The 27,934-nt window shown below is 54.9% G+C and overlaps 11 protein-coding genes across 11 annotated transcripts; 6 read left to right on the forward strand and 5 right to left on the reverse strand.

Annotated features, from left to right (window-relative positions):
* Positions 1 to 138: 138 nt before the first annotated feature.
* BKA78DRAFT_314293 (SGNH hydrolase-type esterase domain-containing protein) lies at positions 139 to 1,738 on the forward strand. The gene is made up of 8 exons (XM_066888456.1): positions 139 to 195; positions 328 to 428; positions 505 to 538; positions 606 to 668; positions 723 to 762; positions 809 to 887; positions 937 to 1,333; positions 1,386 to 1,738. The coding sequence occupies exons 2-8, from the start codon at positions 426 to 428 to the stop codon at positions 1,547 to 1,549; spliced, it is 780 nt and encodes a 259-aa protein (XP_066744341.1). The 5' UTR covers positions 139 to 195; positions 328 to 425; the 3' UTR covers positions 1,550 to 1,738.
* Positions 1,739 to 2,389: 651 nt separating this feature from the next.
* Positions 2,390 to 4,435, forward strand: BKA78DRAFT_235269 (uncharacterized protein; the record flags this gene model as incomplete). Its single annotated transcript, XM_066883836.1, has 3 exons — positions 2,390 to 2,594; positions 2,646 to 4,086; positions 4,342 to 4,435. Coding segments are annotated over 3 exons (1,740 nt in total), but the record flags the coding sequence as incomplete, so codon positions are not given.
* A 1,221-nt stretch (positions 4,436 to 5,656) lies between these two features.
* Positions 5,657 to 7,522, reverse strand: BKA78DRAFT_295583 (uncharacterized protein; the record flags this gene model as incomplete). The annotated part of the gene is made up of 2 exons (XM_066886499.1): positions 5,657 to 7,082; positions 7,140 to 7,522. The coding sequence occupies 2 exons, from the start codon at positions 7,520 to 7,522 to the stop codon at positions 5,657 to 5,659; spliced, it is 1,809 nt and encodes a 602-aa protein (XP_066744343.1).
* A 136-nt stretch (positions 7,523 to 7,658) lies between these two features.
* On the forward strand, positions 7,659 to 8,113 carry BKA78DRAFT_135541 (uncharacterized protein). Its single transcript, XM_066882671.1, has one exon. The coding sequence runs from the start codon at positions 7,796 to 7,798 to the stop codon at positions 8,045 to 8,047; it is 252 nt and encodes an 83-aa protein (XP_066744344.1). The 5' UTR covers positions 7,659 to 7,795; the 3' UTR covers positions 8,048 to 8,113.
* BKA78DRAFT_314320 (ribonuclease H-like domain-containing protein) lies at positions 7,848 to 10,834 on the reverse strand. The gene is made up of 3 exons (XM_066888457.1): positions 9,855 to 10,834; positions 9,087 to 9,714; positions 7,848 to 9,040 (listed from the first exon to the last, which is right to left on the reverse strand). The coding sequence occupies exons 1-3, from the start codon at positions 10,398 to 10,400 to the stop codon at positions 8,181 to 8,183; spliced, it is 2,034 nt and encodes a 677-aa protein (XP_066744345.1). The 5' UTR covers positions 10,401 to 10,834; the 3' UTR covers positions 7,848 to 8,180.
* A 3-nt stretch (positions 10,835 to 10,837) lies between these two features.
* Positions 10,838 to 12,956, forward strand: BKA78DRAFT_314321 (uncharacterized protein). Its single transcript, XM_066888458.1, has 2 exons — positions 10,838 to 11,551; positions 11,603 to 12,956. Exons 1-2 carry the CDS (start codon positions 11,067 to 11,069, stop codon positions 12,456 to 12,458), a joined length of 1,341 nt encoding a protein of 446 aa, XP_066744346.1. The 5' UTR covers positions 10,838 to 11,066; the 3' UTR covers positions 12,459 to 12,956.
* A 428-nt stretch (positions 12,957 to 13,384) lies between these two features.
* Positions 13,385 to 15,252, forward strand: BKA78DRAFT_352814 (uncharacterized protein; the record flags this gene model as incomplete). The annotated part of the gene is made up of 2 exons (XM_066891426.1): positions 13,385 to 13,504; positions 13,615 to 15,252. The coding sequence occupies 2 exons, from the start codon at positions 13,385 to 13,387 to the stop codon at positions 15,250 to 15,252; spliced, it is 1,758 nt and encodes a 585-aa protein (XP_066744347.1).
* A 4,472-nt stretch (positions 15,253 to 19,724) lies between these two features.
* On the forward strand, positions 19,725 to 20,864 carry BKA78DRAFT_314332 (uncharacterized protein). The gene is made up of 2 exons (XM_066888459.1): positions 19,725 to 19,749; positions 19,891 to 20,864. Exon 2 carries the CDS (start codon positions 20,052 to 20,054, stop codon positions 20,721 to 20,723), a length of 672 nt encoding a protein of 223 aa, XP_066744348.1. The 5' UTR covers positions 19,725 to 19,749; positions 19,891 to 20,051; the 3' UTR covers positions 20,724 to 20,864.
* Positions 20,865 to 21,615: 751 nt separating this feature from the next.
* On the reverse strand, positions 21,616 to 22,984 carry BKA78DRAFT_352815 (uncharacterized protein; the record flags this gene model as incomplete). Its single annotated transcript, XM_066891427.1, has 2 exons — positions 21,616 to 22,854; positions 22,904 to 22,984. 2 exons carry the CDS (start codon positions 22,982 to 22,984, stop codon positions 21,616 to 21,618), a joined length of 1,320 nt encoding a protein of 439 aa, XP_066744349.1.
* A 1,395-nt stretch (positions 22,985 to 24,379) lies between these two features.
* On the reverse strand, positions 24,380 to 25,399 carry BKA78DRAFT_352816 (uncharacterized protein; the record flags this gene model as incomplete). The annotated part of the gene is made up of 1 exon (XM_066891428.1): positions 24,380 to 25,399. One exon carries the CDS (start codon positions 25,397 to 25,399, stop codon positions 24,380 to 24,382), a length of 1,020 nt encoding a protein of 339 aa, XP_066744350.1.
* Positions 25,400 to 26,234: 835 nt separating this feature from the next.
* Positions 26,235 to 27,714, reverse strand: BKA78DRAFT_314337 (uncharacterized protein). The gene has a single exon (XM_066888460.1). It carries the CDS (start codon positions 27,343 to 27,345, stop codon positions 26,563 to 26,565), a length of 783 nt encoding a protein of 260 aa, XP_066744351.1. The 5' UTR covers positions 27,346 to 27,714; the 3' UTR covers positions 26,235 to 26,562.
* Positions 27,715 to 27,934: the final 220 nt, after the last annotated feature.

Here is a 27,934-nt window from a genome sequence, read left to right on the forward strand (position 1 = left end):
TCGTCACCAGGGTGCGCAAAGGGTGCATGACTCTCGACGGGGAGCAGCAAAGGGCACGCGCGAGCGGCGACGGCGAGCAGACCGGGGGCAGACGAGAGACAAGAAGGATCGGGGTGGATGCCTCGTGAACTAGCACCGACACCAACGGCGTACGCCAAAGCTGTTCCTGGAGCAAAAAGAAAAATCAAAGCAATTGTTTGTGCCTCTTTCGCTCTCTGTTTCGCACAAAACCAACGTCGTCCAGCCCCGGCATCATCCATGCACCCGCACCTCTTCACCTTCGTCATGTTGTTGCAGCGCATTTTAATATTCGTGCCGACGATGCAGAGCGGGCGCCTTTGATAACGGCCTTCTGAGCCTCTCAACACTCCTCTCTCCCCTCCACACCTCGAGACCCTGCGCCCCGCCGACTCGACTCGTGCCCCATGGTCAGTTTGAGGCGTCCCCGCGTGCTACTGCCCAATCCTGCCATCCTTGACTGACTCTCTTGGCCCTTTGTACCAGCCTGCCTTGTACGAGAAGTTTCTTCTCTTCGGAGGTGCGAGTCTTGCTTCCCCGCCTGCAACCCCTTGATGAATCGACCTTGACCTCGATCTTTACCCCAGACTCCATCACTCAGGCCTCTGCGCCCAATGACGGCTTCGGCTTTGCTGCCGCTCTGTCTAAAGGTATCACCATGCAGTACACCAGCGTCCAGCAATTGCTCCGCTAACCGTCCACAGCATACGCACGCCGTCTCGATGTCGTAAACCGTGGTTTCAGGTCGGCCACTCCAACTGCACACCCATCTGTGGCTGACCAAAAGCAGCGGTTATACCACCGAACAGGCCCTCAAGGTGCTTCCGAGGTTCATGCCTACGCCTGACGATGCCAAAGTCCGCCTAATGGTTGGTGCTCCCGCCGTCACCCGCCCTCGTTTCAAGGCTGAAATCCCAGACCGTTTTCTTCGGAGCAAACGATGCCTGTGTCCAAGGAGGCTCCACAGGCCAACATGTTCCGTTGGAAAAGTACGTCGAGAATCTCAAGACCATTTGCACCCATGACTTGGTCAAGGCGCACGAGCCGCGCCTGATCATCGTCACTCCGCCCCCGATCAATGAGTGGAAAATGGAAGCTACCGACCTGGACAAAGGTCACAACGGCCTTCAGCGCACGGCCGAGCAGACCAGGAACTACGCCAATGCTGCGCGCAAGGTTGGCGAGGAGCTCAACATCCCAGTTCTAGACCTCTGGACCATCTTCATGAGCAGGGCTGGCTGGGTGGCCGGTGAGCCGCTCCCGGGATGCAAATCAGTCCCGAGGAATGACCTCATCGAAGAGCTCCTCTATGATGGTGCGTGGAGTCTTCCGATGCTGTGCGCATCAAGTGTTGACCGTATTTTTAGGCCTGCACCTTTCACCCAAGGCGTACGATATCGTGGTGGAGGAATTGCAGAGTCTGATTGCCTGCGCGTACCCTGACCAAGTTGCTGAGAAGCTGTCCCCCGTTCTTCCAAATTGGAACGATGGTGATGCGTGGAAGAAGTTTGAAGATGGTTGCAGCAAATAAGGCCAGCCTCTCCGTATTTAGAGCAGCAAACTAGCGTGCCCAGATTGATTGGTGCATTTTGTGAGGGCGTCGTTGGATGTGCGGCCTGTAGACGTCCGGGCAAGACGGTCACTGCTGGTCGCCAGCCGAAGCACATGCACGCTGCGACGACCAACCACCTGAACCAATTTATTCACTTTGCACCCTTCCTCCCAACACACTGCCACCGCTGCGCCCACGCCCTGTTTGTCCTCGCTACCGTCATTGTCCTGCTGAATCTAGCGACAAATACCATCTTTGAATTTTCCATCGCCGTCCTCCCAAACTCCGTCCCAACTCGTGCTGCCACCTCTGCCTCCGTTACTTACATCCCTCGCTCGCTGTCAACCCTCCACCTCAATTCGCCACGCCTTGGCTCTCGCCTTTTTAACGCGCTCGATACCCTGTATCGCCGGACATTACGTGCTCAACATTGCAACCATTTCCTTAGGACGTCCTAATCCTGGACTTATCGCCCGAACGTCTGCTCGCCGCAGCCCCGCGTCCAGTGTCGCCAGCCAGTCCGCTCGACTCCTCCGTCCAGCTTCGCATATTCGCCGGTCGTGTCTGTAGCCCGCATACTTGAGGCCATATCTTAAAGAAGGGAAAGCTAAAACACTGGGGTCATTCACGGAAGGTTGCTGCCACAGGGTTGCCGGCGGCCTCGCCGTCCATCTGGACTCTGGTGACGGAGGAAGAGGTGGAGGGGTCTTGCTGCTTTCTCTCGGGTTATGATTGCTGTTTGCTACGAGCGCAGAAGCACTGTTGGACCAAAGAGCCAAGATCTGGTTCGCTGCGTCGGGTGATTCGATGACCTCTGTGATGGATCCGCAGAGCATTCCTTTCACTCCTCGCGACGACATTTGGCGCTTCCACTCGGAAATGCTACGTGTGCAGCAGACGCAGGCGGAGCACTCGGACCGTCTCTCTCGTCTGGAGAGGCGTCAGGATGAGGATGCTCGGGTCAAGTCTGTTTGGGGCACCTCTTCTCCTTTCCCGAGCGTCCTTGGTGGAACACCGCAGCAAGGTGCCAACTCTCCCATTTCTTCTCCGCGACAGCACGCTGAAAGATTTCCAGTGCCTCTGCAACAGCCCAATCCCGATGCCTTCTCCAACTTCGATGATCAGTCCAGCAACCTGATCGGTAGTCTGCATCTCGACCCGGAGGAAGAACCTAGGCGTCTTGGCGCAACCTCTCGAGCCAACAGCGTCCGCTTTGATGAGACTGCGAATCAGGGACATTGGTCGCACGCCTCAAGGGTCTCCATGGACCTGATTCCGCGAACTGGAAGCAGTTTGGGAGGTCACCCCATGACTGAGCGTAGCTACTCGCACAAATCAGATGGGCGTCAAAGTTCAGCTGCCGCATCAGTGCATTCGGCCACGTCGGGAAGAGCCAACAGCTTGGGCATTGACACCACGTTTCCTGGGGATGCCTCGACATTGGACGTACCGCGAATCGCACCCGGTCTCTTCTTCCTAGGCTCCGTACCTGCCATCATCCGGTGCTGGCTGAACACGAGCTTTAGGCACGACTCACTGTTATACGCCGCCGTGTGCACTGGATCTTACACTTCGTGTCTGGATATGAAGCTTGTTGAAAAACTAGGATACGAGGGCCAAATGATGCGCGACGATGAGGGCACCCGGAAAATCAAGCTCGATCTCTACCTTCCAGAAGCCGTTCCGTATCCAGCCTCGTCCCGAGCCAGCAGTCCAACTCCGCAATTGCCGTCTTTGAAGGTTGAATTCACTGTTGTAGAGAGCGTCGGCGCTGATTCCAAGGCAATCAAGATTTTCCTCGGAAGTGACTTGCTGCGACACCACAGCGCCGACATTTTGTTTTCTTCCAATAGCCTGCTTTTGTTCGATGATGAGAGGAATAAGCTTTCAGTTCCCTTGGTGCGTCCCGAAGACGAGTCAACCTTCAAAACACTGCAGACATCGACCCAGGAGCAACGAACGCCCTTTGCTCAAGATTTCGATGCGGCCCCTGGCTCGTCTAGGCCGTCGGAAGACAAGAGATCTCCTCGGGCTCTCGAAGGCCTTAAACAAGCTTCTCCGGCCCCAGCATCTCACACTAACGAGCGCAACGCTACCGTCACCTTTTCGGAGGACGAGTCTACCATCCCGGACCGCCGCAGTTTCGAGCGCAATGCCCCCAACCGCACCGAACACGGCAAAGACGGACACAACGAGTCGGACCACGGCGCGGCAGCATCCCAAGTCTCGCGATCCAATTCTTCTTCCTCCGCAATCTGGGGCAACTGGCGGCGCATCGAGTCGGAGAAGACGGACTCGTCAACTGCCGACTGGGCCAGCCTGGGACGCAACAGCCACCAGGGGCCTGGAAGCGGCGGCGGCGGCGGCGGCGGTAGCGCCTCTAGCAACACGTACCAGCGGCGCGACACGGGAATCAAGGTGCTCAAGCCCATCCGCACGCAGTCGCGCAACGCGTCGGTAGCCTCGGGCGCGGGGGCGTCGAGCAACGCCGCCGGCGGCGGCCCACAGAGCGCAACGTCGACGCCGACAACGACGGCGGGCGGCGGCTCGCGCTTCTTCGACGAGGGCCGCAGACGCGTCACCAGCGTGTCGTCGGCAGCTGGAGCTGGCTGGGGTCAAGTCAAGGACGGCGGCGGCGGCGGCGGCGGTGGTGATCAGCCCTCCCCTCTGCAGAGCGGTGGCGGTGGTCCCAAACGCGCCATCTCCGTGTCCGAGGTCGTCAAGGGCGGTACAGGTGGTGCTGGCAACGCAAAGGACGCGTCGGCTGGCAGCGGCAAGCCTGGCTCCTCTGCCGCCACTGCTGCTGCAGGTGGTGGACGCCAGAATCAGAACCCGGTGGGCGGCGCGTCGGCGTTTGCGTGGTTGAACAGCGCGGGAGGTCCCGGTGGTGCTGGGACTGGAGCTGGAGCTGGCAAGTGATGGGTGTGTCGAGTGGAGTGGTGAGAAGCAATCGAAGGTATGGCCAGGAGGCCGACAGGTCTGTCCATTTGCCCGTCTGCTGGCGGCTACGATTGATACCTCGACCCAGCAGTCGGCGGCAGCGGCCAGAGTAGCTACCTTGGCTAGTGAATGAATGCGGGAATGCGGCGAACAGCGGCATTGCTCCTAATTGCTCACTCATCCATCTACCTACTTTCAAGTATCGTACACTAATAACAAGCCTTTTTTTGGTGGAAAGACGTGCCACGCCGCGCGGCGTACAATCCAGTCTTTCCTCCTTCATCTCCCCATCGCATTCTCGCCATCAGAACGAACGTGACTACCACACACACCCGCTCGTTTTCCCTGGCTACTTACTCCCTGTCCCATGGAAAGAGAGCATGACATGTTCACACTGGCTCCTATCGCTGTGCTTCCTTGCCCCTTGCCACTTGTAGAGATTGCAAAGTCTCGCTGCTGTTGCTGCTGCTGCTGGGGCGAACCATGCAGAGCGAAAAAAAAAAAAAAAAAAAAAGCTGCGAAACCGAAGATTTGCTGTCTTGACGCCGGGCAAGAATCAAGTGCTGCTTTCCCCAAGGCGAGGTTGCAAGTTGCAACTGATTCCGAATCCGATTTCGTCGCGTCCAACCTGTCCCAACGCAGAAACGTCGGAAACTGACTGTACCTTCATTGTGCGTGACACGTCCGCTTTCTATCATCATTGCTCATCTGACCAAGCATCATTTCAACAACAAAATTTTTTTTTTTTTCCAAATTTGAAAGTTTCTTCATTCAATTGACCTGATCAGCCTGCCCTACTTGCTTGCCTGCAACAAATGCTACCTCAGCTAACAAAACACAAGACAAGAAGTTGGTATCTCTATCAAACTGCAAAAAAGATTGCAAAACCAATCATGCTTGTGCACGCGAGAAACCCAACAACAACAACAACAACAACAGCCAAACACATTGCAACATGACCAACCAAAAACAACAAAAGCAAGTCTAAAGACGTGGTGATGACGGCTGGCTAAACAACAACAGCAGTATGCCAACTTCCCCAACTATTCCAAACAATTCGAGTCCCCCGCCAAATCCAAATCCAGATCCAAATCTTACATCAACCAAGGAAGAGAAAAAGTCATGTCCAAACATCCACGCGAGCACTCAGTACTGGACGCCCTGGCGATCCTGATGCGTCTCGCCCTCCTTCTCGCGCTCCGGCTCCGAATGGCGCTGCTGCTCCTTCATGGCTGCCTTCTGGGCCTGGCGACCTGTCTGCTGGTTCTGCTTGCGCTTCTCCTCCTCCTCTTCCTCCTTCTGCAGCTTCTCCAGCTGTTGCTCCAGGAGATCCTTGTCCGACGTCTCCATCGAGCCGGGAGGGCGCGGGCGCTGGTGGTGCTGGTAGCGGCCGCCGCTGTCCTGGTCGCTGGGTTTGTCATTCTTGTGCGCGTGGTTGCTGGTTGTGCTGCCGCCTCGACCGCTTCCGCCGCCGCCTCCGCGGAGAAGCTGGTCCGTGGCCATGTGCGAGTTCGAGTTCGAGTTCTGCAGCTGGTTCTGATTTTGCTGGTTAGGCGGTGATCCCGGTGGGGTAAGGCGTTGATTTTGGGTCCACGCGGCGTGTCCGTCGTTCTGGTTTTGGTTCTGCTTTAGACTCTGCGCCTGTCCCTGCGATTGTCCCTGGCCTTGATCCTGGGTTCCCTGGCTCTGATCATGCTGGACCCTGACCCCGGATCCCAGACCCCCCTCTTCTTGGTGTCGAGCCTCGGTGTGTCCTTCATCAACGTCACCCTTTTGCTGCTGCTGCTGCTCTTGTCCGATTCGCTTTAGGCATTGCCCTTTGCGCCCCACCTCTTCTCTCAGCCACGCGAGTCGCCGCGTGTCATCGTCGTCGAAGCTAAACGCGCCGTCCCAAAAGCCACAGTCAATGTTGGTAGTCTCGCCGCGTTCGAGCACTTGTTCGTAACCACTCTCGTCGACAGGTGGCACTCCCTGGTGGCCCTCGATGCCTGCAATCATGCTGTCGCCGGGGACATGGTGGAAAAGCTCGGGATTGATGCTCCAGCAGCGCAGACCGTCGCTGATGCAAGAGCGCAGAATGGTGACATCGTACGCGTGTGCGCCAGGCCGCGACGACTCGCGGCCTGCAAGCTCCGTCAAAAGGCGGAAGGCCGACATGCGCGTGACAGCATATCCAAATGTGCAGAGCGGAAACCGAGACCTGTGTACCAAGCGTGTGTGCTCCGTCACATTGAGATTCTCCAGCAGCGATGTCGTCCACGGGTGTAGATTGTCAAAATCAGGCAATGAAGAGTCGGAGAAAGCAATGTGCGGCGTCATGGTCAAATTCTCCGGCACGACGTGCCCTGGCTCGAAGCCAATGTCCATGCCGTGCCAGTAGTCACCGCAGTGTCCCATGTATAGCAAATCCCAGTCCTTGGGGTGTCCGTATGGATAGCGGGGAAAGGGAGCGTCGGGCAGGATGGCTCGCACGGCCGAGGCAACGAGGGGGGCCTGTTGGCTACGGAGACGAATGTCCCAGTCGACGTCATCCTCGAGGATGAGGGCCGTCTCTGCACCAGACGCTATAAATCTAGATGTCGAGTTAGCATTTGAATATGCGTGTCCCTTAAAAGCGAACGCCGTTTACTTTTTCAAAGAATGCAAATGTCCCAGCCAGGCCAGCAGCGAGCCGCGTCCCAGCGACGAATTTTCCGGCAGCCTGAAATTGTCCTCATCTTCCAAAGTCCATTGCGGCTGGACTGGTATGGTCAGGTCGATGTCGGTGACATTGGCAGCCTGCAGCAGGCCCCTCCTGCGGGGAGAGTTTTCCTTGGAGACAACGTAGATGGCGCCAAAGCCCAGGGTCGAGTTGACGGGCACTATGGCATGACGGGCGGCGGACGAGGAAGCAAAGGACGAGCGGAAGGATTTGGACGAGGCGGACCACAGGAAGAAGAGGAAAGCGCTGATGGTGGCAGCGACGATGTAGCGCAGCGGCCGGCGTGGCAGTGACGTATGCGATACGGACATGGTCTGGCGAGCGGCGCGCGGCCGCGAATAATGAGAGGCGTTCGCGATGGGTTGAGAGGGCAAAGAGAGCGTTTTTTGGCGGAAATTGGGAGTGTTCTATGAGGAGGACAGATTGTACGGCCGATTCGGTGGTTGTACAAGAAGAAACGGTCGAGGCATTTGAGCTTTCGGCGCACACCAGGTACCGTTAGGGGCTTGCCAGGGCGCCCAATTGGTCTCCACTGGTGTGCTGGGACCTGACGTGCACTGAGTAAATAATGAAGATCCAGAATAATGACAATCAACACCAGAAGAATGGAATCTTTCACGCTCGCTTCATCTACACACAGAGACTGTCGACGTTTCGCTGCTTGCGCGTCTCCGATCTTGCAACCCCTGGCGCCTGCTACGCAATCCAGTCGGCTTTTTTCCCCTCCGCCCTTGCACCACTGCCACTGCACAACCACAGCCCTTGCGCCTTCAACATCTGTGATCCCCTGCAGCAGTGGACGAGCAACCTGCAAGCCATTCGCGTTTGCATTTTAGACTCTCAACTCAAGCCTTTGCCACGCATGATTGATCCCCGCCATCCCACGCACTCTAATTCTTTTCCGCCCCGGGATGACGCCCGTTGCAAGACCACCGACTCCGTTCCGCAATCCCCATCCCTGCCACTCCCTCACTTGCCCAGCTTCCACACGCTCTCCATCGTTCCAAAAACTCGCAGCTTGTTGCCATAGACGCCCCAAAACTCCGACTCGAAGCCAGGCATCAGCGTCATGGGTTCCCTCTGATGCTTCTGAAAGGGCACCTGCTCCTCCACCTCCAGCCGCTCATCCCATCCGCCCTGCGGCGGTCCCGTATCAGCTTCCTCGTAGCCCTCTGCTCCATCATTGATCTCTGCGTCGACTTGGGCCAGCCGATCAAACGGGTTTTGCGATGAGTAGCGGCTCTCTGCGCGTGTGAACACCTCTTCCAGCTTGCCTCCCTTTGGCCACTCGTCCTCCTGGTCCTCCTCCTTCTTCTTGTTCTTATTCTTCTTTCGGTTCTTTTTCTTCTTCTTGCCCACCGTCTCAGCCATGTTCACTGGGGCTACGTCTTCCAAACCTGTGACTCCGACGGGTACATTCATGGCATCTTGAACTTGAGAGGGCGCTTCAATTGATGGGTCCGTCGATGGTTCTGGGGGAGCCATCGTGTTTGCCTCATCAATGGTGCGCGTAGAGAGAATTTTGGTAATGCTTTCGAGTGTCGTCGTCAACAAACCTTTGCTAGCAGCCACGACTCCAGGTGCCGCGTTTTGAGTCACTGGCGATTGGCCATGGCTTTGCTGCTCATTGTTGGCCACTGGTGATTGGTCATGGCTTTGCCGCTCGTTGTCGGCTTCCATGTGCGCGACAGTCGTCTCCTGCAGGTACGTGCCTTCGGCTTCGAGCTTCGCGGATAGACGCACCATGATGATTGCCGTGAGGAAACTGTCATAGCCAGCTTCGTGGAGTGTCGACGAGCCATGGTACTTGAAATGGTTCGGATGCGTCACTGATCAAATTAGCCATAGACAAGACAGGAGTCCGGGGGATCTTACAAAGCAAGGGGAGCTCCTGACTGCGCAGCTTGTACTCAATCTCATCCAATGATGACTTGGGGTTGATGTCTCCGCAATTGTGGGTTGCCAGGTACTTCGTATCTACAATCAGTGGGAAGAGACGCTGTGTCCTCTTCCTGAACTCGTCAAGCGTGTCTGGCAAGTCGCCGATGAAGGTTTGGTAGAGGTATGCCAAATCAGTAAACAAGTTGTGGCCTACCAGAATGGGCCTCTTGTTCTTGAGAGCATAGTTGGCCATGATGAAGCGTCTTTTGACGTCTTCCAGGTTACCAGCACGAGCATGGCCAGTCTCGGCGTCATACAAAAAGTCTTTGGGATCAACGTTGATTTCTCCGCCACACAGAGCTTCGATGATCCAGCGAAATCCAACCTGACGATTGATTTGCACGTCGAGCCTCTTCTTCCGCGATTCAAGGATTGACTTCTCTCTGTCCTCGTCATACTTGATGATCTGAATGGCAGACGGCTTGCCGATGGTGACCAGTTTGGGGAACTCGGCACGGATGAGCTGATGCACAAGTCGCTTTTCAAAGTTGCCAAGTTCCGGATAGAGGGGCTGTTCACCGGTTGGATCCGTACACACGATGTTTAGAAAATCTGGGCTCGGCTGTGAGACGTTAGGAGCGGTACGAATACTTGCCATTTAATATCGATACGCGAGTGAGATTGCAGCTCGACCGATCAATCTGGAATACTGGAGGCCTTTGAGAGCTCCCTGATATCTTTCATGTCACCCATCTGACTTACCTTGCCAGTTTTCTCCCACTCTTCGACGACAATGCGGACCTTCTTGACAAACTCGAGAGATTCTACTTCGTGTTCTTGCAGCTGGACGTCCTGAACAGTAGATCTGTCCCATCGAGCATAGGCGAGCTTCTTGGCCTTCTTCGCTTCGTCCCTGGACAGATAGGGGACGCCCATGGTCATTGGCAGGTCCATGCGGAAGCCGTGACTCAGTAGAAATTCGGCTGCGCCGCTCTGGAATGCAAATATCCTCTCAATGTCCAGGCGCTCGTCGAGCAGTGGATTGATGTTGAAGTTGTATGGACGAAGAATATACTTGTCCTCTGCAAGGTCTTGCTCGACACATGTTAAGCCAATTTGAAGGATCTGGTAGCGTTCGGCTGCAGCCTTGACATCCCGGTAGCGGTCTTCAAGTGACATGCGCGTGTTTGAATTGGTCTTGCTTGGAACTCCGGACAGCTCCAGATCAAAGGACACAAAATGAGACCTGGAGATTGCCTCGAGGATTTCCAGCAGGCGGCCAGGGAAGGACACCTTGTCGACCTCCATGCTGTTGGCAATGCTGGAGAGAAGTTGTAAAGACAGGGTTCAGCAGACCATGAGGCGACCTGGGGAGGACCAAGCTTTTGAACGCGTGACACGGTTCAGGTTCTGGGTGAAGATGGATGACGCAAATAGTGCCGGTGGCGTTTGCGGCTCTCCGTGATTGCTGAAGTTGTTTCTGGCCACAACTACGGTCGAAAGCGAAAGTTCTGACGATGATGGCCTGGCCGCGGCCGATCCCCAGTAGAGGAAGTAATTCCCAAGCAAGGAAGCTATGGGGTCGACTGACGACCGTCACCGCGCGAATAGGCGGCGGAAATCAGCAGGGGAGCCGGCCAGTGCACTGCGAGCCACGAGCATGGAAGAGGCCAACCAAAGCCACCAAGCCATGCTCCAGAAATGCGCCAGGCCAACGCCTTTGCGGTGGTGTTGTTTTTGTCGTATAAACAAAGTCGAAACGCGACTTTGCGAGAGCCGTTGTGGTGGCTTGCTGCACCACGATGCCATGGTGCCAGTGAACGGACAATCTCCGACTTGCCGAGGTCTACTAGCCTCGCGCCGGCTTCACATTCCTCGTCCACGCGCCCAAAACACCACCGCCATGTCCTTGCTCTCCCGCTCCCTTCTCCACACGAACACCCTTAAGACCCCGAGTTTGCCCTCGTCTGTGGCATGACGCTGCCCGCCATGCCTTTGGTCTACCACGACGCCCTCTCCTCCTCGGCCATGCTCGAAACATCCGTCACGTCACTCTCGGCCTCGCAGCGCCCACAGACCACGCAGATCGCAAAGACATACCGCCAAGCAGCCCAGCTCTTCCTGACCCGACGACTACCAGAAGCCCTCTCGACCATTGAGCCCGTCATTGCACCAGAAGCCTCTGAACAATCTCAAGACGATGCGCAACTCCAAAATTCGCCTCTGGCTCCAATCGCATGGGCAAGCCGCGGAACAAGGGTAAAAGTCTGGAGCTTCTACCTGACCTTCCTCAACTCCGTCATCGAGCTTGGGCCCGAGGAGGGCAAACACGCTTTTGGCAGCACTAGATGGAAAGCTCTCGTCGCCAAGTGCCGCGATGGCACCGTCTGGGAAGAAGTGGTGCAAGCGGGGTATGGCGGTGTCGAAGGGAGTGTCGACGCAGACGTGGTAATAAATTTGTTCGTCGCAAGCCTCAAAGCGCTTTTGGATCACCGTTGACACCTTCATAGGGCGACTCTTTTGTTGACGCATGCACCCTCGCAACAATTGACGCAACAGCGCCTGGAGACGTATCTTTCCGCATCCTCTCAGCCGACTTTTGACATTGCCTCCCATATGCAGTCGCCGCTACATACCCAAAAACGGTCTGGAATCCGAAGCCACGGCTCCAATACCCCCCGAGACTTGAACTCGCGCCTCAAACTCCTTGAACTTTATACTCTGCATGTGCTTCCGCGCAACGACGAATGGGACTACGCCCGTGAGTTTATCAACATGAGTGAAGTTCTGGATGATGAGCGCAAGGAAGCATTCCTTTTGGCCCTACATGGACTCAAAGAAGAGCAGGAACAATCAGCGGTACGAGAGGCCGAATTGAGACGACAGCAACAAGAACAGCTTGAAGAGCGTCGGCGAGAGGTCGAAGCGCGGCGCCGGGAGACGGAGCAAGAGGAAGCAAGATTACGCGATTTGGAGGAGCGTGAAGCGCGACGACTGCGACGACCTGCTGAATCAGCCAGAATTCAGTCGCCTCGTCCCAATTCGTCCGTGAATCGCAATGGTTCCGCAGCTGTACCAGCTCGCGCTCCGCGACCAGCGAAGAAGGGAATGCCACCTCGTCCGCCCAACACCCTTGCCAATCGTGCTGGATCCTTGATTGGCGCCTTACAAGCCAGTCTCACCCAAGCCGCTCACAATATGACCAAGAACCCAATGGCATTCCTTCGGATGTTGCTCTTCCTGATCGCATTCGCATTGGCGTTCGGAAGGCGCGATCTCCGGGAGAGGGTGGCGCGGCTGCTACGCTTGGCATGGGAGAGAGTGAGACGAACTGTGGGTATGGGCGTCAAAGTGTCCTATATCTAAGACAGCAGTGTCTGGTGCAATTACGCCTGGCAATTCCTTGCTTCCCTCGTGGGTTTACTTTGACAGACGAACCTTTCCTTACCTCATTTTCTTTATCAATATTTCCACCCCTCTCTTCTGCAAGTGGACACGGGCAACCCTGCTAGACAAAAGTCGTCAAGTTGTCAGCTTTTCTATTTCCTATCATTTTCCAACATTGGCCTCTGGTTTGGATTGGTCTACGGGACTAGGTTTTTACCGGCGTTGATACCATGGGGATCAAGGGCTCGGCTTTGTTTTGTCCCAGTCGTTTGGACGGCGGCGTTTGTTGGGGGGCGAGACTCAAAACTGCTATTTGCGTGGGGGAAGTAATGGGTACAATGTGTACAAAGTTCGGGGGTGGTACAGAAGACGCCAGGGATTGGTAGCGTCTTTGGTGCTGCAAGAACAGCTTGTTGGGTATCTGTGGGTGGCTGGAACTCGGCCCAAGAATGTAGACAATTAACGTTTCATGACTTGGAGTTCTCGAAGACAGTGATTCCGAACAGACCATTGACATTAGAGGCGTTGGGACGTAATCATCTTGCTTGTGATAAGTGCACACAGGGGCATCTAACCTTTTTCCTCCTACATGGGCATTACACGAGCCATGGCGAATTCTGCATCTCCTTTGAAAGTTTTGAGGCGCATAAGCTTTGCTATTACGTGGATAACCGGCGAAGAAAGAGTGGAAGCTCAACAATGTGTAACTATCTTCTGGATAAGATTTCTCAAAGAGGTTCTATAAGCGACATCACCCTAGCACACGGCAAATGTTTGAACCGCCAGTGGTGTTCCGACGGACTGGATGGTGGTTTAGGCATGTAGATCAGATAAGATAACAATTTTACGAACCACCACGACACTCGAGCGTTGGTTGCAAGGTATTCGACATCACCATCTGCAAAATGGGATCTACGACCGACTCTGGCTTTCTCGGCAGCTTTTCTGAGCTGCAGGCGGCGCTTGACCACGTTTCTCATTCCATCACCGCCCAATTTGCCGCGCAGGACGCACCAAACACCCAGGTAAGTTGGTCCGCTTAAGTGTGTTGTCTGAAGATCACAGTAGTGATAATTTTCAGATGGCGCCGTAGACCGCTCAAGAATCTCTCCCTCTGAATTCTACTCGGACACAGAGCGTACTCGATCGCCTCGATGCACTCCGTAACAATGTATCAGAATCCCCGTACAGCATCCTGCTGCGCCTGCAGGTCGCGGACTTGTATCGTTTCTTAGGATACCCTGATCTTGCAGCTGGCGAGGCCTACAAAGTGCTTCTACTCGTTGACGAGGTGCTCGATGAATCGGGCGAGTATCACGAAGACGCGTGGGACACGGCCGCGCAGGACATGTTGCGGCAGCGTATGGGAAGAGCACAAGAGGAGCAGCCTGCAGATATGGAATTTGAAGAAGAAATACGCTCATGGACAAAGGAGGTGCTGGCGAAAGCGACTTACACTTGCCTGGCAGCCAACCTCCTTTCCTGCGGTTGCTTGAAAAGCGCGTACGAATTCTGCCAGCGAGGGCTGAAGGCGAATCCGGAAAACGAGCATCTACGTACCATTCAAGATGCTGCCAACCAACAAATAAGGTCGCACTTCGCCGCTCGCGGAATAGACCTCACAACACGGGATGATTACACGGTTGAAGACTACCCTGACCGGACAATGGTGCGCCGCGAATTGTATCCATGGAACAACCACGAACCCAATCGATATTCCGAGGAGTCGTTGGCACTCCTAAACGATCAAATACGCAGCGTCGCGCCGAAGCTGGAAGCCAGAGTAACGGAGTTGCCCCTTCTCAACTCCGACACAACAGAGGCCACGGCGTCCAAACCGGCAACAATCAAGCAATTGGGTGTCTTTGTGAAAGAAGACGTACCTCCAGGCGAGATAGTCCTCGATGAGAAATCCTTGCTCACTGCTAATGCCCGGCTTCACGATTCCTACTGCGATGCATGTGGTACAGCGCTCCCTGACCTTGATGGACCCAAGGCTAGTGAATGTGTCTTCTGCGCAGAGTGCGATGATATTGTCTTTTGCAGCCAAGACTGCCACGACCTTGCTCAAGAATCCTACCACACTTCCTTGTGCGGCAACGACGTCGAGGCCATTGCCAAAGATGCCCCGGCTGCCGAAGCTGCAGACGCGCTCTATTCTCTTTTGCTCCTGCGCGCTCTTGCCATGGCAGAGACCCAAGAAGTGCATCCTCTAGATCTAGGCGAGGTCAAGTTCATCTGGGGTGATTACTCATTCCCATCTGCTGAACTTCCGGCCATACCCACTGGAACGGACGCTTTCAGGGACGCTTCCCGTACGCTTCCATTCAGCTTTTCCGCCAACATCCTAATCCCTCTTCACATGTTGGAAAAGATGGACCTCAACATTTTCACATTGGACAAGTATGACTTTTGGGTTGTCAACACACTCTACGCCAAGTTCAGGGGCACCGCGTCAGCACGCCAGGGGCGGGACGGCAAGCCAGATGTTGGCGCCGTTCATCCCTTGTGGTGTCTCGCGAACCATTCTTGCGATCCGAATGTCAAGTGGGACTGGGATGGCAACATGAGATTCTGGGCGCGAGAGGAGCGTGTCCGATGGAGAGGCAAGGAAGAACAGGCACAACCGGGACTCAAGCACGGCGATGAGATTCTCAGCCACTACTGCGACATCGATCTGCCAGCAAAAGAACGGCGAGAATGGGCTGAAGGAGCACTCGGCGGCATGTGCATGTGTGATCGCTGCGTCTGGGAATCAAGCCTCGACCATTGAGAACGTTGAGAATCGACAAAGCTTAAGCAGCCGCGCCAGCGATGTCGCCGAATCAACGACTCCAGTTCTGATTCCGTAACGCGAACAGTTCCAACTCATTGACGGGAAGCAGACGATAGCCGGCGCCCTACCATTGCACTATTTCGATTCGGATCTCGGGGAACCAAAAGTCGAGTCCTTCACGGATACAGCCTGCTGTCAGCACGTATAACAGAGGAAGTTGTAAGAATACAAGGACCTTGCGATTCATTTCAATTGTAGGGCTGTCAATTTAGTAAAGCTCAGCCTCCGCAGCGGGCGGAACCTTCTCCGCTTTGACCTCTTGACCCTGGTCCCCGCGTCCTCACTGTTAAGGTTGTTCAAGGGGCAGCATAAACCAGCAACCCATGTTGGCCTGAATACTCAGTCATCCGGCAACATCGAACCTAAACAGCCAAGTCAGGATTCTCCCCCTGTGGAAACCGTGATTTCCAAGCTTATCAACTCATCATCACCAACTTCCTAAGACGGTAAGTGCAATGTCGCCGTCGGCCGGTCCGCGTCTTGGACGCGATCCACTCGCCAGAGCCTATCCGATACGGACGCAGCGGCTATTCTGTAAGCCTCGAATGTAATCCAGAGCCATCAACGACATCCCAGCTTCAATCTCCTACTCGCCAACATGACCGATTGCCAAGTCTGCCTAGCCCTGCTCCCCAGTTCACCCGCTCTTAGGTGTCAGCCAAGCTTTCCCACCCCGCCTGTCGTGGTCCACGCATTGAGAATTAAATCTTCTTGGATGCGAAGGTCTCGGCGCCAACACTCCACTAAACCCGAGCTTAGTGTCGCTTGAACAGCTGCCTGCAGATAAAGTTTAGTCCATGCTCGGTGATTCCTTCCTCAAACAGTACCTTTTCCGGCCTATTATGAGCATTCTGTAATGATTTAGTTGATGGCTAAATATTCCCAGGCTTGCTAAAAGATGCCCAAGGTCGGTATCTTTGACAGGCTGGTTGGAAATCTCAACCTTGACCAGCATTTCGTATACCGGCGGCTGCCTTCGACTACCGGTGATAGCCTCCGTGAAAGTCGGTATACTGATCACGTCAGTGACGCCGAGGCCATTAGGCTTTTCTGCATGAATGGCACAACTTTGTGTTTGGGATATGGATTCCGATGCCGTTCGCCCCTGCAGACAAGACCAAGCTAACTTTAGTATGCAGGTACCAAGTAGGTGCAGAGTGGAGTACGCCCTCGGTGTAGCGGAGTTTGCAACATGTCCGATAGGGCTCTCGGGTATCCGAAGCTTGGAATGAGAGCGCTTTTGCTTTGAGAGAGGTGACGCATCACGAGTGTCTGAGAGAAACCAAGGAACAAAACCTCGTCCCCCGCTCTAACTACTCATGTGGCCCACGTTCCGACGTTATTTGGACCAACTTCACCAACACTCTTAAACTTCAGCGTGGCCTGCGAAGTCTTGTTTTGGCAACCAGCTTGAGCAATGTTGTTAGACACAGTCTACCCGACTTCCGGCAACGAACCACCACGACCCATCCATGTACACACCAAAACGAGAGGCGCGGACAACATGTCTCCCACACACACATACACATCCTCTCAGCAATTCCCAGTCGTCAAAATGGGCAGGCGGAGAATTCCAGGCCAATCAGCTACGAGCTAGCATCCCAAACCCGCAACCAGCCGTCCCTCCCGACGCCGGGTATCATGGTCCGCCCTGACAAAGCACATACCTGCGACTATTTCCACGAACCAGCACTCGGCAGAGCCAGCCATCACCCAACAACCTCAATTCCACCACATCCGTCCGCCTTCCGAAACGTCTCGCCCTTTGGTCCTGATCCGATGGCTTGGGAACCCTCAACGATGATCCAAAGCCACATTTCCTATGTGTCGTCCACAAGTCTAAGAACTCCGTACTCGAGCTCGTCTTCGTATTACTCACAAGAACTCTGTCCTCAGCTCCAAGCAACCAAGCATCGGTACGGTACACTCGACCTATGCCAGCGGTTTCTTGGATGCCAACGGGAGGCGGGGAACGGCAATTCCGAGCATTTAATGCATGGTAGGCATGTAACGTATACCTCCCCGCGTGACTGTCCGCCGTAGCAATAAAAGTAGAGCAACATCTTGACTGACGTCATGTGCAACTGTCTTGACATTTACCACAGGTGCCAGTCCACTTGGACCCGGACGTCTCTTCTCCACACTCTACCAAACCTTCACCCCTCAACCCACCAGTCCGCCGCTGTCCATATTCGTCCATGCTCCGTCGAGTTCAGCTGCGCGGAGCTGAGATGTCACGGCGAAGGGCGCGTCGCTGTCACCTGCCTACACTTCTCGCAACGGTTTCCCCATCGCACCACATTTAAGCATCCAAAGCTTATTCGACCATGGCATTCATGACAAGTTCGCCCATCCATTATTCAGCGGACCGTACCGAACTACCTGTCTAGACTGAAGGAGAGAAGAAAAGGGTAGGATGTTACGCGAACTTCGCAACCATTTCCCTATTTTCGCGATGACACCGTTGATGCTTCTTCGTGGCTCAGTCACGTGGCTTCAGCCAGACAAACGCACTTGGACACCGGCGGCAGGCACTTTGCAACCTACCGTTGGCCTCTCGACCTAATGCTTGCATGAACCTTCTTAGCCGTACGCCATCGACGCAATCTCGGCAGCCACCACTAGATGTAAGCGTCGCCACAGGGCGGCGCCCAGGGGCTCTGTTCGTTTGGCGGGGGAGCGAGACGAGCGTCCAGAACTCTCTGGGACTGCAAAGTGCGCGGAAGCGGTTCGGGACAGCTCCAAAGCATCGAGAAGCATCAACGGAGTTGAACGTACTCGACAGCCGCCTTTGACACTTAAATCAGATCTGACATCGCGCAAAGCCGGCAGCTCATTGATGAGATCATTGATGAGAGATATGCCCAACAACTTCGACACTGGCGCTCGGTGTCCAATCAAATCGTCGCGACCTCAGCCCATATTACAAACGGAGTCCACGCGCTGGAATATCTCATTGGGCCGGGAAAGGGGAAAGAGGGAAAGCGTCCTGCTCGGTGCGAGTACGAAACGAACACGAGAATGAGACGGCCGGCTACCACCGGTGGTCTGAGGCTGAAGGGAAGTAGCCGGCGGCGAGCTAGCTGCTTCTCTTGGTATTGCAATCTAAGTACACATCTTTCCCATTTGACCGTACACTATTGGATTGATCGTCTATTGTATATTTTGTGTTGATATATGGGGAAACAGACGAGAGGTTCAAGGATGGCAATTTGTTGTCCGATGCGTTCACTAGATACATTCCCTCCGCGGATCCTCCGCTGCTGGGATAGCTGCCAGGCTGATGGCATGAGATCTTGTTGGTTGTGTGCTTGACAGCTATTTCCTGTGTGAGACAAGTAGTGACGTTGACCATATGCTTGTTGCAGTATGAAATGGTGAGTGATAAGTTGAAGAATGGCGATTGATGAGTTGAGTCTGGATCCCGTTGCTGATGCAGCAACCACCTATTTTAGAAACTGAGGTGCATGTCGGTTTCGCTTTTCTCACGTGCGTGCCCTCCGTTGGCTGGGCCTATCTTCCTCTTCTGTTGTTGTTCTAGTGTTTTTCCTAGACGGAGCACATAAAGGCAGGTTGCGGCTCACTTTTTTCGACGTGGCTGTTCCATTGCGCTTCTTCATCTGCTTAAGGACGCCTGCCTGCAGCTTCTTCGTCAACACGTACTCGGCTTCGTAAATCGCTTCGTAAATCGCCTTGGAGAGCTCACGCATCAAGCGTCGTCAAGCGTCGGCTTCGCAAACGGACTGGAGTAGCTCACACGTTGAGCTGAGGAAAGCTAAGATAGGGAGGAAGGAAGGCGACCGGAGTTGTGGTGCCGCATAGATGGATGCGATGAGCTGGCTGGTTTTCTTAAGCTTGGAGAAGTACGAGATGGGTGCGAAAACGACGTACGACGAGCCAGTTTTGACTTGAAACAATGCTGAAGGAGAAGGCTGCGCCAGCGGATTTGGATAGATCATCGTGAGGTCAAGTCCAACAACGAGTTATACTGTAGTCCAGCCAAGCCAGCAGCAGGCAGACCGGCAAAACGGTAGAAAATCGCTTCATCACCTCGCCGCCTTCTCGACCGAGAGCAGCAGCAACAAAAGCTCGCGGGCGTCCGCAAAGGGCAACCCACCTACCCGGACCAGGCTCCCAAGCATCCCGTCGGCTGCCGCACCCGACGCCGCGTGGCCCGTCTCCGTTGGACCCCCGTCTCTCCCGTCCGCATCTCATTCGGGGGATGCCTGGGCCGAGAAGTCTAAAAAACGTCGGCCGCGATTCGACGTTAAGTCTTTTCCCTTTTTCAGCTCCTGCCGCGTGTACTTTCTGCGATGCAGCAGGGAGACGGACACCATCATGACGGCTGTGGCGGAGGACCCATCTTCTTGATCTTGATTACTACGCGCGAGGCGCGAGGCACTGCCACCGCGCCGCAAGATGACTTGAATCTGCCTGTTGATAAGGCCAATGTCAGTTCGAGAAGGTGACGATCGACAGCTGGATAACTGATGCAGCTTGATTACCGCATCGGGGAACAAGGCCGCTGCCACACTTTAACTAGGCGCGGAAAATAGTAGGCAATGGAGCGTCTACCTAGACAGTGGGTATGTAGGTGCCGCGCTTACATGCAAGGCAAAAATGCTCAAGGCAAAGATTGGCAACATCGCGAAGATTCTAGGTCGTCTCTGTAGCGGATCTGCGCTCTGCCGCCTCTACTTTTTAGCCACACTCGTTCGATTCTTGCGTCAGAGGACATGGCTGCTGAAAGCCTTTTGCGTCGTGTTGTACATGGGGTTGAGTCTGTTGTAGGCGGGTACAAGCAGCCGAGGGCACCAAGCAGCTGGGCAGCTGAGCTCCTTGGAGTCCGCCTCTTTCGTTCCGGTCTCGATGGAGAATTGATAGTCGCCGGTCTGAGGTTGAATGCGCACAGGTTGTTGGTCATGATGATGAAATGGATGATTGATGCCTCGCGACTCAGCATCTCGAATCAGCAATGGACGAGTACGCACGTTTTGGGCCGGCCGGTTTGCTGTTCCGTTCTGCTTTCAGATGCCGAAAGAGTTGTTTCATTGAAATCCACGCTTCTGGGAGTTGTTAGACCTCAGAATCGGTTTCTGTGGGATGGGTTTGCGGAAGCTTTTTCCTCTTCGACTCGGACGGATCTAAAGAAATCCGGTTTCGCCTTGGTGCCTGCCCGCCAAGGCCAAGCGTTATATGAGACGGAGGCAAGGCTCGATGGACTTCTTGATCCAAGAATGTTCCTGCAACGGTTGAGATTTCGGAGGCGGATGGAAGGGAGGTGCACAATATTCATGAGTTTAAAGGCAGCCAAGACGAGTGCGGAGGGATGCGAGAAGTGCTCGTTTACAAAAAGACCTGGTTCGTCGCTGCAGGAACAAATACAAAAGTGCCCAAAAAGGGTCTAACCAGGTCGCTGACCTACCTGTACCACACTACACATGCTCTGCACAGACATCGTTGACGTGGTCCTTGATTTATCTGCATCCAGAAAGGCAAAGTGTCGCGTGCGCAAGCCTCCCGCGGTACAGAGTACATCCGTATCGGGGTGGTGGTTGTTTTTGAAGGGATGGGAAACCATACAAACTCTGTCGCGTTTACTAATGGCCATAAGCTCAGGGGTTCGTGCAAGGACAAAGCATGTCATCAAAGCTACGTCGTGGGCGTGGGCGCCGGGTGCAGGGAGCACCAGTCAGAGGCCCTCTGCATGCTTCCAGCTCCCAGTCGTCCGGGATGCGCCATGATGCAATTGGCTGCACTTTATTGCGCGGTAAATATGTCAGCACCAGAGGCGCAAGCGGGGATCGGCATTTTCCTCTCCAAACCTTGTTGTCTTCTTGTAAGCCGTTGGACGTACACGCCTTTTGACATCCCATGTCCTTCTCCATGTGGGCAGTGCGATTGACTTGAACCCGGAGAGATCCACATCAGCCCGGTGATCGTTCCAAAACAATGCTGGACAAATACTGTCTTGTCAGGTTGTTATCGTACTTCGACTGATTGATTGTAAAGTTTGCCAATTCGTGAACAGGTCAAGAGCATATTTCTCCACCAAAGAACATGTACATCGTAGTCTCAATAATCTTCCCAAAACACCTCGTGAAAAGTGGCGCCTACCTCCAAAATGACGCAGTCGGAACCGAACAAAAAAAGAATGTTGCTTGTCAGAATTCGCACGGGTATCAATAGTTGTCGATAATGATTTGTTGGCGATGGACGTGTCAGGGCGGCCGCTAGTCAGCAAGTGCCGAGCTGCTGCCTTCTTTTCCTAGAGCATCTCGGACCCTAGGATCTGAAGCGTTATGCCACGCGAAGAGCTTCCCCGGCCGCTTCCTCCATCCTTGTCTGTGCTTCGGCAATCGTGCAAGCTGCCGTTTTCATGGGTCCCATTTCGGCTTGCAGTTTTTGCAGCACGGCCTCCAGACTTTGGTTCCGTGAGCGTAGTTGCGCGACTTCTACGCGCAAAGCCTCAATCACCTGATTCGAGGCATTCTGGAAGTCGTCGCGCTCCGGCTGGTTTGTTGCGATTGCTGTGCCCGGGTCGTGGTCCAAGGTGGTCCGGGATGTGATGATTCCTGCAGGCCCCTCGGTGGTGTGAGACTTCTCCGCGAGTTGCTCTTCAGACAGCGCTGCTTGTTCTCCTCTGAGTGCTCTCAAAAGAGCTTCCCTCTCTTGAGCCCATAACCTCTTCTCATCCGCGGCTCCTTTCTGCAATCTGCTCGCCATTTCTACAATGGTGCGGTATTGCTCACCTGTCTTAACCTCATCTCTTCGTGCCTCGTCTCTTGCTTCCCTCAGCTCTTCGACCTGTTGCTCCAATGCTTGCGTCTTTGCCTCGAGCTCCTCCTTGTCCACGGTGAGCGTGTTGAGTTCCACATCCGAAACGGCAAACTTTTTTTCAAGCGTCGCGCACTTCGTCCGTTGCCGATCAAGTTTCGCGAGGAGAGCGTCATACTCTTGCCGGAGCGTTTGGAGGGCGAGGGTTTTGAGTGATATCTGGTGCTGTAGCTCAGCTAGATGGGCTAAATGAGCAGAAGACTGCGGCTGGGACAAAGACGGCGGCGGCGAGGGAATGGACTGTATTGTTGAAGGCGGCGGGATATGGCTTGAGGTGGGGGAGGGTAGCATCCTTGACGCCTGGTAACCAGGGGCGGGCGGAGAGGTCTTTGCCACCGCGGGGCCCGAATGTGGACATGAGGCCATCGTCGGCGAAGCGTGAGGCGATACAGTGTCCACAACAACTGAAGAACTTCGGCGTCGAACTTCATGAGGGTTGTGAAGGGTGATCATGCGAAAGGGGTCATATCCTACGCTTGACGGCGGTTGACCAGTGGCCTGGCGCCCCTGTTCAGCCTTATGCTTCATTTCGTTCCTTAGCTCATCCAAAGCTGCAGCGTTGCTGATGGCTGGTGGACGGGTTTCCGGTTTGGGCTCTGGAGGTTCTGCCATTCTTTGTAGGGTGCCAGCGCTTACACGAAGTGATTCCAAGGCAAATGCTAGACCGTCGTCTAGACCAAGACGTGGTGTTTTAGGAGGCGGCTAGGCATCGTCAGCTCATTTGAATCTTTGGTCCTCCACATCGACTTACTATGAAAGGCTGTGTAGGATTGGCATGCTGATTGATACTGCTGTGCAGGTCCTGGATCAAGTGCAAGATTTCTGCCAGCATGATTCGCCGCGTCGAGCATGTCCTGCCTTTGCAATTCGAATCGCAGCATCGACTTTCCGCGTTCGGTGGTAATGCACCAAAATACGGCGGCCGATTCATGGTCATTTGAGGCGACTGCTGCTGATGATACACAGGACGTGTAGAGGAAGCTTTGGCGTATGCTGGAAACAGAATCTTTTAGCTATGTGGATTGAATCAATGATTATGACTGAAAGAGGCACGCTGGGGAGCTGGGGAGCTGGGGAATTGATCGTATACCGTGAACTTGTTCTTCGTAACTTTGGTGCGGGACTTGGTGGCCGAACCCCTCTCTTGCTGCAGGATATGGCCACTGACCGTAATCAAGCCGGCGTCTTTTATTTTGCGGCGAGGCTTCATGAACTGGCCCCTTGTATTGCACGTGACTCGGCGTGTTGTCCGCAATAGGACCAGTCCAACTTTGAAGTGATGGCTCCTCTTTGAATTGGGTGGTACCAGGGCGCGCAAGAATTGGCGAGGTGCCTCCGCGGACTTGGGAGTGTGGATGACCAGACTCGGCGTACACATGTTGCTGAGGTTCAGGCCCGGTCCTATCGGCTGGGTGCAAATTGGGTTGATGTGGATGCGCTGAAGCAGCAGGCCCTTCTTCCCACGGCCTCCTCCATCTTGAGACAGGATCCATAGATGCCACCGGCCTTTTTACTCATGGGCAGGCCTCGAAAGGCCGCCATGCGTAGTTGGAAAAGTCTTGAGATGGGTCAGAGGTGCTGGCTACTTTGGAAGACGTCCAACCGGAATCCGCAGCAGCAGATACAGGCGAAGAGATAAAAGCCGATCAAAAGCTCCCAAGGAGAAAGTCCCAAGGAGGATTATGACGTGTGTTGAGAAAAGTCTGGAAATGTCGAATCTTGCTGGCAAAAGAAAATCGGCAATGGTAAGACTGTCAGCAAGCTAAGACACTGAAGTCGGTTGGGCAAATGTGCCGAAACGGAACATATATGATCGGGAGTGGCGCGTCAGAGCGCATGGAAGGGAAGACAGGTGACTGACTCGGACTCCATGCGGCCAGGGTGAATTGGTAGTTTCCCAGGCGGGAGCGGCCGGAAGAGAGTTTGAAAAGCTGTTGGCAGTTTCTGGGAGGTATCCTAGATGGACTGAATTACGAAAGGATTATCGAGCGGAAGAAGCGGGTGGCTGCGGGCAAGTAGCAGATCCATGGGGGAGGTGCTTGCTTTGGTCAAAGGTATTGGGTACATGGTATTAGGCACAATGCTTGCGCTTATTCATCTCTCGCCTTGGCGGCTCCTGAGGCATCAAGATTACATGATTATGGGTCGGGCTCAAACTGGCCGGGATTCGGGATCGAGAAATCCCGTCATAGCATTTGCGTGATAAGAGACGACTACACATCTTCTCTCAAATGTCTTGCCATGCCGTTCGTACACCGTCAATGCCTTCGCCCTGTGGAGTGGCCGCAATGCTCTCGAGTCCTGCGTCCACGAACTGAGCCTCGCGCTTTTCGACATCGATTTCAATGCGCCGCATATTTTGCAGCTCTTTGGACATGCCCTTGACGAGAGAACGGCACTGGCTAACGACAGCCGCAATGCTGCTTCCGTTCCTCGGCTCCACGATGCACTCCATCTCCCTGGCCAGCAACGAAACTTTGCGTATCAAGCTGCTGACCTCAGTCTTCCACTCTTCACCGAGGCTATCCGCGACGTCGAAGCTCTGTTTAACTTCTCGGTGGGACCATATTTCTTCCACTTGGGCGACCCACTGCTCGAATTCTTGGACGAGTCGCGTGTACCGCCCTCCCGAATCCGTCAACGCTCGCAGCTCGTTTAGAACAGGGCCGAGCAGCTGAACATTTTCAGCCAGGCCCAACTTTGAACTGCCACTGCTCCACTCCTGAAGAGCTTGAAGATTCACCAACTCCTGGACCTCGCCCTCATTCTTGCGCATCGAGTGGTATGCTGTCGCCACTTCGTAGAATTGAATCCGCAACGCACGCTCCGCGCTAGTTTCCCACTGTGATTTGGTGAATGCCGAGGTCTCCCGCAGAACGTGGAGCTGCAAGAGCTCTGTCTGCAAAGCTAAGACGTCTGTGGATACGTCATCATCAGGGGTGGGCCTTGACGAGGGCTTGATGAACTCCGAAGTGGGCTTTCGGGGCTCCGTAGTCTTTTTTGGCGAATAATGCTGCTGCAGAGTCGAAAAGGTCGGCTTCAAGTTCTGGGCGGGGTCGCGTTCTGTTGCTGGTGGAGTTTTGGCGGCAGCACGACCTGTCTGTGTTCGAGGGGCTGCAAATTCAGACTTGGACCGCGAGTGTACTTGCGCCGAGCTGTTTGCAAGCTTTCTGTCGGTGCCTCCAATCTTTGAGGCTGTCGAGGCTATGGACTGCTGCGTAGTCCGCTCAGACGGTGCATCTGCCATCGTGGCAGCTCTCGAACGCGATGACGCCCGCACTTGTTGTTGGGGAGCGAGGCTTCGAGGTGCTGCTGTAGACGCCGACGAGCCTGGTCTGCTACCTTGTCCGAGGGCCACCTTGGTTTCCACGGTGGTTTTCGGCTTTTCCGCAATCGCTCTTGTTCTTGATGTGGGAGGTCTATGATCTGTCGAGCGTGATTGAACATTGCCTGTAACGGTAGGCCTTCGCGTCAAGCCTGGAGCCGCAGCGGATGGTGTTGTGACGGGTTTCTGGGAGCCATGTGCTTTGCTGACGGAAGCGGGTTTCGTCGTCGTGCTTTGAGTGCGACTTAGCATTCTGCCTTGTGGCATAGCATTGCGCGTTTCTCGTGAAGGCACGTCCGCTGGCGACTTGATTGTCGCAACCCTGGGCGCTGGCCCCAGGCGTCGTTTCGTTGGCTCATTCTCCTTGTTGACCAGGGTGGGAGGACGTGGTAGTCTGCTCGAGAGTGTGGGTAGGCGCGAAGGAGATCCGTTGGCGTTGCTCTTGTTTGTTTCAGGGTGCTGCAGTCTCACTGGTGAGAGAGGGCTCTGGATTGCGTAGCTCAGCGGTACGTACGGATGCCATTTTGGAATTTGAGAGTGAATACCTCGTATGCCATTTCTGAGACTTGCACGAGGTGTGGGCGAGCAGTAAGCAGAGGAGGGAAAGTCGTAGCAAGGGGGAAGCGTTCAGATGCGGCAGTGGTGAAATGTTGTGGTGATGTCGCGGCTGGCATGTGTGGTACAGTTCCTGGCCACGTGACTCGCGCTCTCATCGATGGATGGATGGCGGCGGAAGGCCACACCAATGACCAACGCACAGCAAGCCAGGGTTCTCGTATATCTATCCCTGGAATGGGCTTGACTGCATTGTCTTTCAGTCTGCACATGTATCCAATCGGGTCAATCGCTTCACTAGCCTTACAGGCGGCCACAATGCAGGAACGCGCGCATGATGAACGTAAATTGTCATTACCTCCTCAACTATTCTAGTACGCAAACCATGACAATCAAGTCAAGAATGTAACCGACGCGAGCCTATCGCTGTGCAGAATACGCCAAGGATATCCCATTGAACAAGAAGCGAGGCTCCGCACGCAGTCGAATGAGAAAAGATTCGTCAAGCCATGGCTTCTAATGGCCGCCCTCTACAAGCTGCCCCTGCGCACGGGGAATTGTACGCCTTCGACGGCCGGGTAGTCGGTGAACCAAGTCACTCTTTCTTGCGCATTCGAGTTGACCAGTCCGCAGGGCAGCGCGCGACCTTCCTCCGTGTCGAAAATCTGCCTCATAATGTCCTTCTTGCCGCCTCCGGTCGCGACGAAGCCAATCTTGATACCGTGTGATGCGACGGGCAGGGACAGCGTGATGCGCTTCGGTGGGGGCTTGGGCGAATCGCTGATGGGGAGGACCCACGCCTCGGTTGCGCGGAGCAGAGCGTGGCCGGGGAAGAGGGAGCAAGTGTGGCCGTCGGGGCCGCAGCCCAAGAGGATCAGGTCGAACATAGGGATCTTGACGCTGTCGCGAGCAGCAAAAGCCTTGACAAGCGTCTGCTCGTACTGGTCGGCCAATTCTTGAACGTCATCGAGGTACTTGGTGTCGATGGGGTAGACGGTAGGCTGGCCCATTTCGGCGGGGATCTTGTCGAGCAGCTCGGACTTGAGGAGGCCGTAGTTGCTGTCCTCATGGTCGAGGGGAACGGCGCGCTCGTCGGCAAAGAAGATGTGCCATTTGGAAAAGTCGACAGTGCCTTCGCCGGGGGAGATGAGGGCCTTGGCGAGAACCTTGGGGAGCGAACCGCCCGAGACGGCGACGCGGAAGGTGTTGTGGCGCTCAAAGGCCTGGTTCTGGGCGTCGACGACGTAGACGCGCAAGCTCTTTGCGAGCTCGTCGTTGTCAGGGAAGGAGAAGAGGTTTGCGGGTTTGCCCATGGTGACTTGTTGTTTGTTGTGGGAGAAAGTTGGAGGGGTGGCGGGGTGCGGTAGAGCGGCGGCGGCGGCGCGGGGCAGACCAGGCAGATAAAAATGCAGGGCTTGAGCAAAGCTGGAGGCTGCCGGGGTCGCAAGGTGTGTCTGTGTGTGTGTGGGCGTCTCAATGCAAAACGATTTGTGGGTACACGATGATGGGGCAGGTGGTGGTGTCTGTTGTACCGCCCGTGGTTGTAATTGGACGGACTGAGTGGAGAGTTCTGGAAATATGAAGACGGATGATGATGACTGAGATGATGACCACCAAATAAACCCCTGGCCCGTCGATGATTTTTTTCTTTTTTTCAAGCAACAAGCTCCGGCGAACGAAGCGCCAGCGACGCCATTGATCGTGAAGGCGCAATGGGTGCGGTTTTGGTTCAATGGTTCAGTGACGGTGACGTCGAGAGCACGTCACGGTCTGCCCGCTCTTTGAAGCGCCGAGCCCGCGAAGATGGACAGCCAGTTCACTCATCATCATCCACTCGGAGTATCCGGCGACAAGCACACCGCCTACCTTGGACCATGACGTGGGACAGCTCGGCTTCCACTG

The sequence above is a fragment of the Phyllosticta capitalensis genome, assembly GCF_038381095.1.
Source record: "Phyllosticta capitalensis strain CBS 128856 chromosome Unknown BKA78scaffold_5, whole genome shotgun sequence".
NCBI lineage: Eukaryota > Fungi > Ascomycota > Dothideomycetes > Botryosphaeriales > Phyllostictaceae > Phyllosticta > Phyllosticta capitalensis.